This window comes from Ammospiza nelsoni, chromosome 20 (assembly GCF_027579445.1).
Source record: "Ammospiza nelsoni isolate bAmmNel1 chromosome 20, bAmmNel1.pri, whole genome shotgun sequence".
Lineage (NCBI taxonomy): Eukaryota > Metazoa > Chordata > Aves > Passeriformes > Passerellidae > Ammospiza > Ammospiza nelsoni.
In genome coordinates this window covers 1406520-1422100 of record NC_080652.1, presented here as the reverse complement: position 1 = coordinate 1422100, position 15581 = coordinate 1406520, and the positions used below count along the sequence as shown (strand labels likewise).

The 15581-nt window shown below is 53.2% G+C and overlaps 1 protein-coding gene across 15 annotated transcripts in view; it reads left to right on the top strand.

The window, feature by feature from the left end:
* GRIN1 (glutamate ionotropic receptor NMDA type subunit 1) overlaps positions 1-15581 on the top strand; it is a 40523-nt gene that overhangs the window by 5952 nt on the left and 18990 nt on the right. For 11 of the 15 annotated variants that reach the window (XR_009419774.1, XR_009419775.1, XM_059486310.1 and 8 more), the window contains exons 3-9: positions 7444-7620; positions 11765-11827; positions 12604-12704; positions 13160-13281; positions 13661-13835; positions 15203-15347; positions 15439-15522. Coding sequence is in view for 13 of the 15 variants with exons in the window: in XM_059486310.1 (XP_059342293.1) it covers positions 7444-7620; positions 11765-11827; positions 12604-12704; positions 13160-13281; positions 13661-13835; positions 15203-15347; positions 15439-15522 (867 nt within the window). In the remaining 2 variants the exon portion in view is untranslated. The remainder of the gene's footprint in view (positions 1-7443; positions 7621-11764; positions 11828-12603; positions 12705-13159; positions 13282-13660; positions 13836-15202; positions 15348-15438; positions 15523-15581) is intronic. The other 4 variants (XM_059486314.1, XM_059486309.1, XM_059486304.1 and 1 more) reach the window with 1 other exon arrangement.

Genomic DNA, 15581 nt, shown 5'->3' with positions numbered 1-15581 from the left:
CAGGCTGGCTCGTGACACAGGGATATTCAGCTGTTCCCTTTTTGGTTTCCAGTGATCAGCTTGCTTTCTTTTTTGTTTTAATTCAGGAAATTATATCTTTCAGCTTAGTTTCTATGGAAACAAGCTTGTAGGATCACTTTTTATGTATGCCCCTAATTGGTTTTGGAGGCATCAGACAATTTTAGCTGAATTTCACAAGGGGCTGAAGTTGGCTTAATTTTGGTCCTCTCAAGGCTACCAAGGGAGGAAAGGTGTGGGCCTCAGCTTGGACAGGTTTGCCCAGAACCTTTTGCTGCTCTCAGAGCATCTCCAGTCAGCACAGTGGTCCATGAGCTGTACCAGTCTTTCAGCAAGGATACCCAAGGGAAGTGAGTTTTACTGCTCCAGTATCCAACCATTTGTTCTAGAAATAATACTGCAGATATCAGGCAGAGCACTCTGGCTTGGCCTCCTTGTACATCTTATGAAATCATGAGCTGTTCCTCCACTGAGGCCCTCTGAGCACCCAGCACAGCCCTGCCTGCTGGGGAGGGGTCTCTGGGATCCATCACCTCTGAGAGAGGCCAGCAGGGAGCTGGGGGAGAGAGGCATTCTCAAGGTAAAGGCAGCAGAGTGGTTCCCATCACTGTGGTGTGCATGGCTATGGAGAGCCCTCCAGGGAGATCTCATGGGCTGAGCATTGCAAAAATCCCCTTCTGACTTTCCCTCAGTGCTCCCATCCCCCACAGGCCACTGGGGGTGTTTCTCTCTGCTCTGCATCTCAGCTGGAACAAATCTGCCACTGACATGCTGGCACCATGAAAAGGGAGAGCTGACAGCGAGTGTGAGAGCAGAGCTGGGGCTGCACAGCTCAGGAAGGTCTGTGCTCTTCAACACCACCACCTGGGACTGTGGGGCTGGAGGGACACCCTGGCTGCTGAGCCCCTCACCATCCCACAGCAGATTATTGCAGCAGAGGAACAGGGAGATAAATTAATAAATCAATAAAATTTAAAAATCAATAAATGCATAAATTAACAGATTAATAAATTAACATATTAATAAATTAATAATTCAATAAATTAATAAGTTACTATACCTGCTCTGCTGCTGGAGGAATTGGAAAATGCAGTTTAGACATGCTGCAATTGAACAGCTTCTTCAGTTCCAGCACCTTGCCCTGGTGGTTAAGTGAGGTCTGTCTGTCTCTCCAGTCAGGGGATAGATTTCCCTCTGGTTTGTGCTCTCAGTGGAACCGTTCCAGGCCCTCACAGGGCTTGTTCACTGAAAGGGTTTTCTGCTTTATTACTGCCTCACTGCAGCCCATGCTCAGCAGAAGCCCTATTAGGGCTGGGAAGGTGCAGGTGGGGACAAAAGTGGCTTTTGTTGACAAGGTCAGGGTCAGTGCTCCTTCACTGGCACCCACAGGTGATGAGTCGAGAGGCTGCTTGGTGCAGCACAGAGATGTTTGTCCTGGGAGTGGGCAGGACAGCCCTCAGCAGGGCAGGAAACCATTCAGGAGGGCAGGAGAGCCCTCAGCTGGGCAGGAGAGCCCTCGGCAGGGCAGGAGAGCCCTCAGCAGGGCAGCACAGCCCTCAGCTGGGCAGCACAGCCCTCAGCAGGGCAGCACAGCCCTCAGCAGGGCAGCACAGCCCTCAGCAGGGCAGGAGAGCCCTCAGCTGGGCAGGAGAGCCCTCAGCTGGGCAGGAGAGCCCTCAGCAGGGCAGCACAGCCCTCAGCAGGGCAGGAGAGCCCTCAGCAGGGCAGGAGAGCCCTCAGCTGGGCAGGAGAGCCCTCAGCAGGGCAGGAGATCCCTCGGCAGGGCAGGAGAGCCCTCGGCAGGGCAGGAGAGCCCTCGGCAGGGCAGGACAGCCCTCAGCAGGGCAGGAGATCCCTCGACAGGGCAGGAGAGCCCTCGGCAGGGCAGGACAGCCCTCAGCAGGGCAGGAGAGCCCTCAGCAGGGCAGGACAGCCCTCAGCAGGGCAGGACAGCCCTCAGCAGGGCAGGGAATCCCTCAGCTGGGCAGGAGAGCCCTCAGCAGGGCAGCTGGGAATGTATGAGAGCAGGCCAGGGAGGTGGAGGCCAGGCCTGATGGAGCCCCCACAGGGCAGCAGATCCCCACAGGCTCAGATTACAGCTGGGAGCAGGACAGAGCAGCCCCACAGCCCCACAGTGGCCCTGCCCATCCCTTCCTCCATGCACTGCAGGGAAAGGCAAAGAGTCACTTCAGTCTGAGCTCTGCCCCCAAACCCCTCCCTGCACTTGTCTGAGCTATCTCAGAGCTATCTCAGCTCCTTCCCACCTCCTCAGCTGTCATGTGGGACAGTGGGCAGGCTCCCTCCATGGAAGCACTGGCCAACACTTCTTTCTCATGCCCAGCTGGTGAATTTTACCAAATTTTCAGGAGCTCTGCAGATTGGGATCTCTGAAAGCTCTGAAATTCCTCAGGCAGCTCAGCTGGGAGTGCATTGCTAGCAGGGGAGCTGACCCCACTGCCACAGGTAATGAAGCAAAGGGACATTGCTCCCTTCAGCCTGCAGGAAAAATCCCTTCCCCAGCCCTGGGCTGAGCCCCTGGGCAGGCAGGAGTGCAGGAGGTCACAGACCCTTCATTCATGGCACTCTGCACAGCCCTGATGGGACACACAGGCCCAGCCTGCTGGCCCCAGCCATGCCCTTTGCTCTGTGGGTAAATCCCCATGCCAAGGCACCCCCAGTGCTCTCCCCCAGCTCAGAGCCAGGCTGTGCACAGGACTGCAGCACCCAGGCACCTTCCCTGCAGAGGGATGCACTCCTGTGCTTCCTGCTGGTGCAGGCTCACAGCTGTGCAGGCACAGTCTGTGCTTTCATACACACACACACACACACACACACACATACACACATGATCATCTGCTCAAACAGCTCCTCTTTGTATGGGCTTGCATCAGATATTTGCAGCTTTCAAGTCCTGACCCCACACAGAATCATCACAGAATCCCAGACTGGTTTGGGTTGGAAGGGACATTAAAGCCCACCCAGTGCCACCCCTGCCATGGCAGGGACACCTCCCACTGTCCCAGGTGCTCCCAGCCCTGTCCAGCCTGGCCTTGGGCACTGCCAGGGATCCAGGGGCAGCCACAGCTGCTCTGGGCACTGTGCCAGGGCCTGCCCACCTTCCCAGGAAATATCCCCAGCATCCTAACCCTGCTCCTTCTGGTGCTTTTTGGCTCCAGCCCCTGGGTTCCTGCTGAGCTTGAGCACTGGATTTCAGCCCAGCCTACGTCTGCTGCCCCTTTGCAGAGCTGGAATGAAGTGGGGAGCACAGGGCTGAGCTCTGAGCTGTGGGTGAGCTGCAGTGGGTTTGGGGTTGCTGTGAGCCATTGCCATGGTCCCATGCAGCCCTGGCTGGCACCAGGCACACTCAGAGCAGAGCAAGGGGTGAGGATCCTACAAAGCACCCCACAAGGCCAGTGTGGGTTCGTAGTGAGGAGCAGTTTTTGCTGTGTGCCTGATCTGAGGGCAGGGAGGGAGGGGTGACAGCCCTGGGTTCAAGGGCTGGAGCAGCACCAAGGGCACAGCTGGTGCAGCTGAGTGAACCCACCAGCTGGGCTGGCTGTCTCACAGAGGCTCTGCTAAAAACCACAGGTCTTTTTTTACAGTTATTTGCCAAAAAAATGGGCTAATTAGGGTGCATAAATCACTGCCCCCATCCTCTGCAGTGCAGCCTGTGTGCCGGTGCCCAGCTGAGCTCTGTGCTGAGTTTCAGGGGGTGTGACAGGGACCTGGGGGATGTCACTGTGTGTGCTGGGGTGGGGGTATCAAATCACACCAAGCTGGATCCTCACCTGCCTCTGCACAGCACAGCCTGCCCGTGTGAACCTCCGGGGGACTCTGGTCTTTTTTCTGCCAATCTTTGGCCCTTGCAAAGATGCTCAGGAGTCCCAGGTGCTTCAAAAGCTGTGCCAGACCATGAGTGCTCATCCTGAGATCTCAGCTCAGCACTTGACATTAATTTTTCTTCATTATCCCTCTTGAAAACCACAGTTCACTGATCCAGGAGCTGAGATACCACCAGTCTGTCCATGACCCTTTTGACACCACCTCAGAAAGCAAATTTGTCTGGACTGTTAGACCAAGTTGCCCCCCAACAACCTTGCAGTGTTTTTTTCCTCTGAACCCAATGATATGTATTTACAATACTTAAGAAAGCCATGATTGGTTAAACACCATTTTTGCAAGCTGGTTGGGAAGCTAGAAAGTAATTTGATGCAATATATGGAAATTTCAAAGATTTTTTTCAATTGAAAAAGGTATTGAAAGAATTTTTATAGATGTTTAACCTTTGTTTCTCTGATTTCTTTTTTTAATATTAGCTTTTCTGTTATTTTTTCATCTCTTTTCTCTCTTCTGATTTTTTTCCCATTTCCAGTTTCACTTTCCCTGGATTTCCTTAAAGCAATTAAAAATGCTTGTGGTTTGACGCTGGTGTAATCCTAGTGCTTCTATGAAAACACTTTTCTTTTGGGATCTACTGGAAGATGTGACTAGGAATAGAGCAAAGCAGACTCTAACTTAGGAATAAAGAAGAGAAAACTTTTTTAACTTACAACTATATGTAAAAGGAAAGACGCAGAAAGAACGAAAACTTTCTAAAAACATTCTTTTTCTTTTAACTAAATTTTTAATACCTCTATCTTTTATATCACTAACTTTCAGTCTATCACTACCTTTTAGATAATTAATTCTCAGTTCATCAAGGAGTGAGGAGTCTTTCTTGTGCCATAAACTTCCTCTGGAAACAGAGTTGAGACCTCTTGTGTTTCCAGTCACACATGGCACCGCTTGGAGATCATTTGCCATTGTGACATCTTCTTTCTATGCTCAGTGCTCTCACTACTGAGCATGGACCAGAGCTGCTTTTGGGGTTTTCTTTTTAAGGGTTCTTTGTCTAGTTTTTAAAAGAGCACAGTCTCTCTCTCTTGGGACACTTCTTTTCTCTAAATTTCACTTCTTGGAGCTGAGGGGTCTCAAGAACAGAAATCTTCTCTTGTACTGAAGATCGAGGGCACCAACTACTTTCTTCACTCATCATCTTTGTTTACACACTCTTTCACATAACAACACTGAACTCTCTTGACTCTGAGCTATTGCCTCTTTTTAAATGCAGTGTCTGTGTCACAGGAAAAAACCAGTTCTGTCTATGGTTATACAAGAAAAGTCTAGCCAAAGGCCACTCTATCACTTCTTTCTACTTAAGATTCTTCTTCACTTCCTCGTGGCCTATTTCTTTTTATCTCAACTCTATTTCTCTTCTCATTCAGCTGCAGGAGGATTAGCATTTGTAAGGTTTCTATCATCTAAGAAAAGGGTTAAAAATCTCAGGCTCTGCCTGTCCAGAACTCTTACGCTGTCTCGCTGGGCACCTTCTTGCCACACTTTCTCTTTTTGTCTTTCTCAACTGGCCATGATATTAAATTTTTAAGGTGGCACAGGCACAGGCTGGCTCTCTTTCCCTTTCTCCTGGGGGGGGCTGCTTGATGTTTCTTGGTGCTCTTCTATCTTCAGGGCCTTGGCTTACCTTACCTGGCCGCATGGCTTCCCCTCCCCACCCAGCCAGCAGCACCTGGGCAGGGGAGGTTTGAACTTCTCACTGACTGGAACTAAGAGAAAGTTCTCCTGGGAGTTTTCTGCTTTTAACTTCTTGTGTTCTCAGAGGCATATCTATGTCTTCAGTGGCTACACCAGGTGCTAATATTCAAATCTGAGCACTTATTGGTTTGACTACAGCATCTCAAAAAAAACTCACTTCCTCTCAAACCACGACACCTGTGTTTCTCTGATTTCTTTTTTTTTAATATTGGCTTTTCTGATATTTTTTCATCTCTTTTCTCTCTTATGATTTTTTTTCCCTTTTCCAGTTTCACTTTCCCTGGATTTCCTTAAAGCAATTAAAAATGCTCTGGGGTTGAAAATTAAAAATGCTTAGACCCAGGTGGTGTGCCCCTGGCCCAGGCTGTGCAGCTGGACCTGGACATTCCTGGGCATCTCTGCTGACTGCAAAGAGCTCTTGCACACTGTGTTAGTGTTAGTGAGGACACCATGGTTGCCTTTCCATTGTTTGTCCCTATGGGGCTTTTTCCCAATCCCATGGGTTTGTGGGGTGAGCTGCTCTTCCTGTAACTCCAATGTTTGTATCTCCTACTCTGAGAGTCATGTTAGGGCTCTCCTGGTTTTTCTCTCCTCTGGTTAAACTTCCACCTTTCTCCTCAGTGTCTGAGGTTCAGGAAATGTTCCCAGTGCTGTGGTGGCTCTGCTGCTGCCCCATTCCCCTGCGCTGAGCTGGGGCAGGAGCAGGGACCTGCTGAGCCTGTGCAGGGAGCCCAGAGCACAGCAGGGAGTTTGCATCCTTTTCTACACATTTCATGGTCTGGTCTGACATTATCACTTCGTGGAGTGTGAGGAAGAGGATTTATCTGGTGTGTCTGCTCCTCCTGTGTGTGTCCATGGGGGACAGGATGACTTTTCCTTCCCAGTGTGTATTACTTTGGCCCATTTGGGACATTTCTGACGCATTCTGGGTCAGGTCTCTGGATGAGCAGGTCTGGACAGGCCCTGTTTGGTTCAGACAACCATCTCAGCCTTAGAGAAAGAAATATTATGGTGCTTTATTTTTGTCCTCTCCAGTTCTGGCTCCTGCCTCCCTCCAGCACGTAGCTGGGCTGTCAAGCAGGGTCCATGCTGAGCATGAGCATTTTCACTTCCTTATATTTGACTCTAGGGCTTTTTGGACAAGCTGCATTTGTTTGAAAGCTCTCTGTCAGCTCCAGCTTTTGGTCTGATTGCTCCCCTAAGAGCAGTGTACTTAATTAGGCTGGAATTACTATTGCACAATCAGCCAACCATAACGATGTCTTTAACCCAAGCAGAGAGGTTTGCTGGGGCACGGGTCCAGAGCTGCCTCCTCTGCCTGCTGCTGCAGAACAGGCTGACCTAGAAACAGCCAGGGAGCATGTTATAAAACTGCCTTTCTGAACTTCTGCCATGGCACATGACGGGCACACAGCTGCCTGTGCCTGCCTCTTGCCTTCTGAAGGGAATTCTTCTGCTTTTTGATGTCCATTGTCTGGTAATCATTTAAAAGGTCAAGAGGCAAGGCTATATTTGCACTGAACACTGCTGGTCATTCATGGCTCCATAGGCTTTTCTTCTCTGTGCATTTATGGAGCACAAAGCAGAAACCCCTGTTTGCCATGCTCTGGTTTAACACAGAGAGGTGCAAAGTCACATGCAGGGTTTGCTTCCCAGCCAGAAGGAAGGATGCAGGTCCCAGAGGTTAGGTCAAGGTGTGCATCCCAGAATGGATCCCTGTCCCTGTCCCTGTCCCTGTCCCTGTCCCTGTCCCTGTCCCTGTCCCTGTCCCTGTCCCTGCAGACGTGGCTGGCAGCCCCACAGTCTGTGTTGAGCTCTTGTTCTCCCTTGCAGAGCATCCACCTGTCCTTTTTGCGCACGGTCCCACCCTACTCTCACCAGGCCAACGTCTGGTTTGAGATGATGAGAGTCTTCAACTGGAACCACGTCATCCTGATAGTCAGCGACGACCACGAGGGTCGTGCTGCACAGAAGAAGCTGGAGACCCTCTTGGAGGAGAAAGAGTCCAAGGTCAGTTCCTGAACATTGTCTTGTAGCTTTGTTTAAGCAACAACAACGAAACTAGAAGTCTTGGGCTGTTGTATGTATGTAGATTTCTGTATGTAAAACACCTTTTCTTTCCATTGTAACATGGCTAACATGCTTAAAGCATCAACAGTGTCTGACTAGTACCTGACAGAACTTTGTACTTTATTCATTTCACTTGCTTTGCCATGGTCAAAATCTCCTACATGTAAATCGACTACAAAATGAAGGGAAGGATAACCTGGAGCTCCGCAAATGCCTTGCCCGAGTTTCCCACCCAAGGAGAGGACCAGTCTCTCAGAGTAGGGAAGCACCTGCCCCACTGCAGCCACCCCGGGGCCAGGCAGAGCCAGCAGTGCCCAACCCACCCCACAGAGCAGCTTCTCAATTGGCCATGGGGCTGAGCTCGGTGCCTGGCAGGGGCTCTGAGCCCTGGGCAGCGCTGTGGGCCCTTCCCATCTCATCGCAGCACACCCAAACGCTGCTTTCCTGACACCCCATGCATGGCAGGGCCGCTGTGGGACCTCGTTCTGCTCTCAGGGCCAGGGGAGCAGGGAGGGAGGCAGCCAGGGGGACAGAGCACAGACCCACGGCCTGCAGGGAAAGGACTGAACAATTGCTCAAGGCCAGCACGGAAGAAGAGCACAGGAAGCTGTGCCTGCAATCTGGAAGGCAAGGAAACGCCTCCTGTCCTCTGCGGGGAGTCCCAGCACGTCCTCTCTCCTCTATAGGGTGAGGTCCTCTTCGGATGGGCAGAGCCTGACTTCATCCAGTCTCCAGCAGCATCAAGGCAGGCACCCATTTGAGGATGTTCCCTCCCAGGCAGGGACCCCAGTCTGCTCTTTGCAGCCCCACCTGCAGCTGCTAGACCTTTGGCAGTCTCTCAGCTGTTGAGATGTGGCCATGGATGCTTCTTGTGGTTGGAGTTGGTGGCTGAGCTGAGAGATGGGACCCTGAGACTGCTCTTCATCACCTCCCTAGAGGAACAACTGCTGCAGGGGTGCAGGCTGGCACAAGCCACACTGACCAACAGGCTCCTGATTATGGCAGTGATTTTCAAGAAGTTTCATCCTTGCTGCATCCCAGGCTGTCTCAAGGCACTGATGTTCCACCAGCCACAGAGGGATCCTCCTGCCTCCAAGGGCAGCTTCCCACTGGGTGACAGCAGGACAGTATTCTTCTCCAAAGCCTCTTCCCAGCACAAAGCCCTTCATGCAGGGAGAGCCATTGTCAGTCTCTCTCCCTCCTCTTGCATCTTTTGAATTCCCCTTTCTGTTTTCCTCTAGTTCCTCTGCATCCCATTCTGCTGTTCCCTCTCATGCCTCCACTCCCACCTGCCCCATGTGGTGCTCCAGGCATGGGGTGCATTTCCTCTTCAGCCTGCCCACCCTGCAGGAAAGTCTTGGAGACCTTGGAAGACGGGGAGAGAGGGTCTGTCCTCAGACCTTCCCCATTTTGCACTGCAGCTACCATGTCTTGGTGTCCCTTGGCAGCCTGAGAGCCATTCTCCAGCCTGGGGCATCTGCTCTGTCCCAGCAGGTCACCTTGTCTTCTCTTTGGGGTGTGCCACTGCATCTTGTTGCTTTTTCCTTTGACAAAGGTCAGGCAGACTGGTCTTGCAGGTGGCAGATAGCCTGTTGGGGCTTTCCTGTCTTCCTCCACCTCTTCTCTCCAGTCTCTCTTCTGATCACAGCTGTGCTGGCTCTTTCCATGCCATGAAGTTGCACCATGGGCCCCTCCCCAGCCTCTCCAAGGCCAGCCTGGGCCCTGGGGAGGGACCAGGCAGGAGACCTGATCTCGACCTCTTCAAGGCTTAGATCACAGCCCCTGAGGACATGGAGGACCTGCTCAGGGTCAGAGACTCACCTGCCATCTGGGCTCTTGGTTTGGGGCATGGCTTTGCCCCCAGGGTCTGTGCCAGCCCCGTGTGCCATCCTGGCACCACTGTGTGGGTCTGCAGCTCCAGCAACACCCTGAGCCCAGCACCCAGGCTGTGCTGGCCAGCCCTGGAGTGCCCCATGGGCTGTCTGCAGGAGCCCTCAGCCTGGAGCTGCTCCACCCAGCACAGCTCTGCTCATCCATGGGGCTCGGAAGGGAGTGCTGGGGCACTGGAACCTGAGCTTGGGGTCAGAGGTGGCAGCTCCCTGCTTTGCTGCCTGCCTTTCTCTGGGACAATGGCCTGCATGAAAGTGGCAAATTTTTGAGTGATTGCAGGAGCACATGGTGGAAAGGGAACTTCTGATTTGTCAGTCCCTGTGTGAAACATGAAGAGTGGAGAAGCGCCGAAAGACCACATGGAAAAATGGGAAAAAGAGGATTACTAGTGTAGTTCTGGAAACAGGGCTAGTGACAGGGAGAGGTGACCAGGGGCCAGCCTTGTTGTTCTGAAGACTCTGCTGACCAGCCTGGTCCAAGGTGCCAGCACATCCCAGGAATTCCTGGTTGATGGCTGCAGCATGGATGACCAAGTTTTTGGCTACATTGACAGTGCCTGGGGAGAAGTGACAAGCGTTGCCTGATTGGAGAACATTCCTGCTGTCCTGCTGCATCTCTGGCCTCCTTGTAGCAGTCATTACTCCAGGGCTCACTGCAGGCCCAGCAGAAGCCACTGCAGAAATCCTCGCTGTGGGAGTCATCAGAAATGAAGGCAGACCTGGGCTCCAAGCAGATTTTGCCTCTTCATACACTTTTCCTTGCCAGGACCCGACTTCTTTAAGCAATGAGAAACCCATCAGGCTGCGTCCAAGGGGAAGAAAGGAAAGGTCACACAGCTGCATGGAAAGAAGACCTGGCAAGAAGTCCTGCCAAAGACTGGCCTGAATAATCAGGAAAAGGCAAGCTAATGAGTTTGGAAAGCAAGATGAAGAGCAATCTGTCTGTCTGAGGAGCAGCCTGGGAGCATGGACCCCCACTCCTGGCCGGGATCCATTGCCATCAGTTTCTGGAGAAATGGAGATGAGAGTAGAGCTGTGTCCCACACCCCCCGTACACAGATCAGGGATGCTCAGCTGGGGCGGGGTCAAGGAGAAGATGTCCCCCTGTGTCCCACGAAAAGCTGCCAAGCCCTCTCCTGCAGGCCCCATCAGGTTGCTGTGCCTGGCCTGGCCCCAGGGGCTGCTCCCGGGACGTGCTGGGGCTCTGTGCAGGGTCAGGGCTCTGAGCAGAGGCTCTGGGCCCTCAGCACAATGCCTGCCGAGAGGAAACCTCCAGCAGCGGCTGCCCTGCCCTGGGCTGCTCTGGGGCCAGGCAGCACCAGCAGCTGAGGCACAGAGCAGGACGGGAGCAGGATCTCTGCTCCAGCCCCATCTCTCTGGGGTCAGTGCAGGCCCTGAGCCCCCCTGGCATGCTCCAGGCAGCAGCATGGAGACCACCAAGCATTGAGCCCCCTAGCCACGCTTAGGGCCAGCCTGGTCTCAGGTAGCTGCACCTCCCAGGGCCACCCGTGTGCTGCAGAGCCATGAGGTGCCCTGGGCCCTCCCCAGGCACCAGGTAAAAGCTGCAATGCCATCCCATGTTCACCATCGCTTCATATCGCCACGCTTTGAGCCAACACGGCACCTAGAGAACTTTATCTTTCTCTTTTGGATGTCAACAGAGCTCAGGAAGCTGCTCCCTCCTTTCAGGGGGTGAGAGGTTCAGCTGAGACCGCTCACTTTGTGTGGACTCTCTGAGGGTGGACAGGACTGTAATGCTGCTAGTGATGCTAGTAATGCTGATACTCTGAACTGTAACAGTTTGCCTTTATCCAGCACTTTCCGTACACAACATTTTGTCCTTTACTTCCACAGTAATTCCATGGAAACCCCACCACTTAGGCCCTTAGATTCTTTCTGAGCTTAAGATAAAACTTCCTTGCTGAAGAATCCCCCAGTCCCTCAAGGGAAAATGCAACTGCATCGCACCAGCTGTGCCACTCAGGCTCTGCTCTCAGATTGCTCCGTGACCTCCCGTCAGAGCTGAGGCACAATCTCTCCTGATAGTGGTTTTTGCGAGCTCCAGCGTTATAGAGACCCTTTAGCAAACAGTGGAGGAGGAGGTGGATGTTGGATTGCTTTACTACACGTCATTTTCAACTGTTTATAATATTCTTCTGTGTCTACATATTTTCTCTGTGCACATTATTCATCAGAGTAAAAAAAGGAACTATGAAAACCTCGACCAACTTTCCTATGACAACAAGCGAGGACCCAAGGTATATATGCATGGAAATGCACGCCGCCCACCAACCTAACTAGCAAATGAAAAATAGCCACAGCCAACAGAAAAATTAAAAAAAAAAAAAAGAAAAAAAAAAAGAGAGAAAGAGAAAAAAAGAAAAGAAAAGAAAGAAAAAAAAATATCCATGACTATGTTTCTTGGTAGCACGTTTTTATGTTGAGATAGTTTGGTTTGGACTTGAGAATGGAAACTTAGCCAGCTGACCCTGGAAGGATTTCTTTTTGAAACATGCATGTGAACCAGTAATTAACTTGCAAGTTCTTTTTTTTTTGAAAAGTTGAACCAACCCCCTTTCCTCCCCAAAGGAAACAGTTCCTTGGTGTAAGTTGCTCACTTTGATTCCCAAAGGTTAACCCTGTGCAATATGTTTTTTTTTCATTTCCCATGTTTTTGAAAAACAACACTCGTTTGAGTTTTCAATTGCATTTCAAAGCCTTTTTCTCTTTCCTGTACAATGCACGCCTCTTTTTGGGTCTTGATTGACTTCAGTTTGCATGCACAGTGCAAAAAAAAAAAAAAAAAAAACACCGAAAAGCCAAAACCTTAAAAGAGAAAGGAAGGAAGGAAGGAAGGAAGGAAAGAAAGAAAAGAAAGAAAGGAAAGAAAAAGAAAAAAATAACTTTAACCAATCTTATTTAGCGGACTTTTGTGCAGTTTAATGAATTCTCTTGACCCTTTTCTAGATAGCATGGCTCTCACCACCAGTCTCGGGGCTCACTCACTAACCAGCTTTGCTCACACTCATCACAGGCTGAGAAAGTGCTTCAGTTTGACCCTGGGACCAAAAATGTGACAGCGCTGCTGCTGGAGGCGAAGGAGCTGGAGGCCAGGGTCATCATCCTCTCTGCCAGGTGAGGCCGTGCTGCCCCTCCCTGCTCCATTTCCTCTCCCCCAGGGCTGGGGTCAGTGGATCTGGGGTTTGACCGCCTTGCGAGGAGCCTGAGAGAGCCCGCACAGCCAGCCCCTGTCCCGGGCAGCCGGGGGTGCTGGGGGTGCTGCTGCCGGGCAGGGACAGTCCCAGCGTGCCTGGCTGTGCTGCAGGAGCAGCCCTGGGCACTGATGGCGTGTGCTGGTCCGGCTGGAAGGAGGGCAGGAGGGCAGCCCGATGGCCCCGGCCTGCAGCACCACGGGCAGATGTGCAGGCGCTCAGGAGCGCTGGGAGCTGTGGGACCAGGCGAGGCTGAGAGCGAGGGTCCCACTGCACCGAGGGTTTAACCATTGCCCAGCAGTCAGAGTCCCCCGGGGTGACACCGCCGCAGCCCCGGCTCAGCGGGAGCCCCATGGCCGTTCCCTTGTGTCATTGCAGCGAGGATGACGCGGCCACGGTGTACAGATCAGCAGCCATGCTCAACATGACGGGCTCGGGCTACGTGTGGCTGGTGGGGGAGCGGGAGATCTCGGGCAATGCCCTGCGCTACGCCCCGGACGGTAGGCACCCCCCGAATATCACAGACCCACCCGGGGCTGCGAGCCCGAGGCAGAGGGGATCAGCGGCGCTGCCCTCCCCGGGCCCCGCGGGCTGGCCCCGCTTGGAGAGCCCCGCACTCAGCTCTCCGTCCCTCCGCCCCCGTGGGGACCCGGCCTTGGCCACCTTGGGGCTGCCGCGCCCCAGCTCCGTGTCACTGCGGCTTGGCAAGCTGCCTGTCACCCGGGAAGGCTTGGGCAGGGCCCTGGGGTTGGAGCTGGGGGTGCCAGGTGCCAGCCCGCAGCCGTGTGCTCGCTGTGCCCAGAGCTGGGCACGGCAGTGGTGCTGGAGCAGCCAGGGCTCCCAGGAATGCTGACCTGACCCCCAACTCTGCTGCGGCAGGAGTGATCGGCCTGCAGCTCATCAACGGCAAGAACGAGTCTGCCCACATCAGTGACGCTGTCGCCGTGGTGGCCCAGGCCGTGCACGACTTGTTCGAGAAGGAGAATATCACAGACCCACCACGGGGCTGCGTGGGCAACACCAACATCTGGAAGACAGGCCCCCTTTTTAAGAGGTATTGGGGGAAGGGTCCTGCTGGAGGGAGCTGAGGACCTGGTGGGGGAGAGCTGGAAAAGGTGGGAGCATGTGGAAAAGGTGCAGGAGGACATGGTGGCTTTGTCCAGGGCCAACTAAAGCTTTTGGGCATGTGGCACAGGGCTGCCTGGACTGTCCTGCATGATTTGGATGTGAGGGCTACACATCTCCTGGAAACCTCTCCCAAGACACAGGCTCAGGCAATGGCACCCAGTTTTTCCAGGCTGTTTAGGCATCATCCTGGTGCCTGGCACCAATTCAGTCCATGTCAACCCATGCTACCCTGGGCAATGCCTGGACAGCTGGGATGTGTGGGCAGGGAATGACTCCAGGAGGACAAGATTGGGCACTGTGGCCTCCTCCAGTGTGAAGCTTGATTCCATGGGTGGATATGGGAGAGAGGGGGGTTCTGCCCAGTCAAGGTAGGGGGATATTTCAGTCCCATTTTACCTCAGTGCTGCTGACACGTTTCCTGCTGAGCATTCCAAGGGCTGTGCATGGGTCCAGTGCTGCACGCAGGGCTTGGTGGCAGGAGCTGTCCAGGCATGGGACAGGCTGCCCTTGGCTGTAGCAAACCCTGGTGCTGTGGATGTGGAGGCTGGAGTGTCACAGTGTCACAGATGGGAGCTTGTGCCTGTGGGGTGCTGCTGCCAGGGCAGGGGGATCTGCAGGTCCTGCATGAGCTTCCAGACCCCAATCCCTGTATCACTGCAGCTGCTGGGGCACAGGGCTGGGCCTTGGTGCAGCAGCCACTCCCTACAGACTGGGTTCTGTGGAGTATGAGACCTGCAAGGCCTGGAGATGTTTTAGAGGCATTTCTGGCATCCCCTGCAGTGACAGTCTTTGGCATGAGTGAGTCAAAGCTGTTCTTCACAAGTGGCTCAGACAATCCTTGTGTGTCTCTGCTGTCACCTTCCCAGGGTTTGGGGGCTGGTTCTCTCCTTGGTGGTGTTTGTGTGTGCCTGGGCCACTGGCCAGGCTGGGATGGGCAGATGCCAGGCACAGCATCAAAGCTGTAGCAATGGGCACATCTCCCAAGGAACCCCAGAGGAAAGTCCTTGGGTGCCGTGGGATGGATCATTCCAAAGGGAGGTGGGACTGATCTGGTGGAAAACAAGGGCAATGGCAGCAGATATGGCAGAGAACATTTGGGAAACTGATTCCATCCAGCAGGAGGGGATGGCCACAGGTCTATGAACAGACCATAGGTAGCCTTGGCCAGACTTGTACAGGGTAGTGAGCTCATGGCAGGGAACTGAGAGGAAGCATTTGCCTTTCTATGCCTTGTGAGGCACCTCAGGAGCACGGCAGGTGTTCCAGGTTGTCCAGCTGTGTTTCTCTCCCTAGGGTGTTGATGTCCTCCAAGTACTCAGAGGGTGTCACCGGCCGGGTGGAGTTCAACGAGGACGGGGACAGGAAATTTGCCAACTACAGCATCATGAACCTGCAGAACCGAAAACTGGTCCAGGTTGGGATTTACAACGGCAGCAATGTACGTGCAGGCTGGCCTGGGCGGGGAGGGCTGGCACTGGAGTGTTCTCCTCGGCCTCATGTCCATGTGCTTCCTCTGGGATCCATCTCAGGTCCTGACCAACGACAGGAAGATCATCTGGCCTGGAGGGGAAACTGAGAAACCTCAAGGCTATCAGATGTCAACCAAGCTGAAGGTAAGAGCAAATGGCATTAGGGGCAGAGCTTCTCTGCTCTCTGTGTGCTGGGCAGTGAC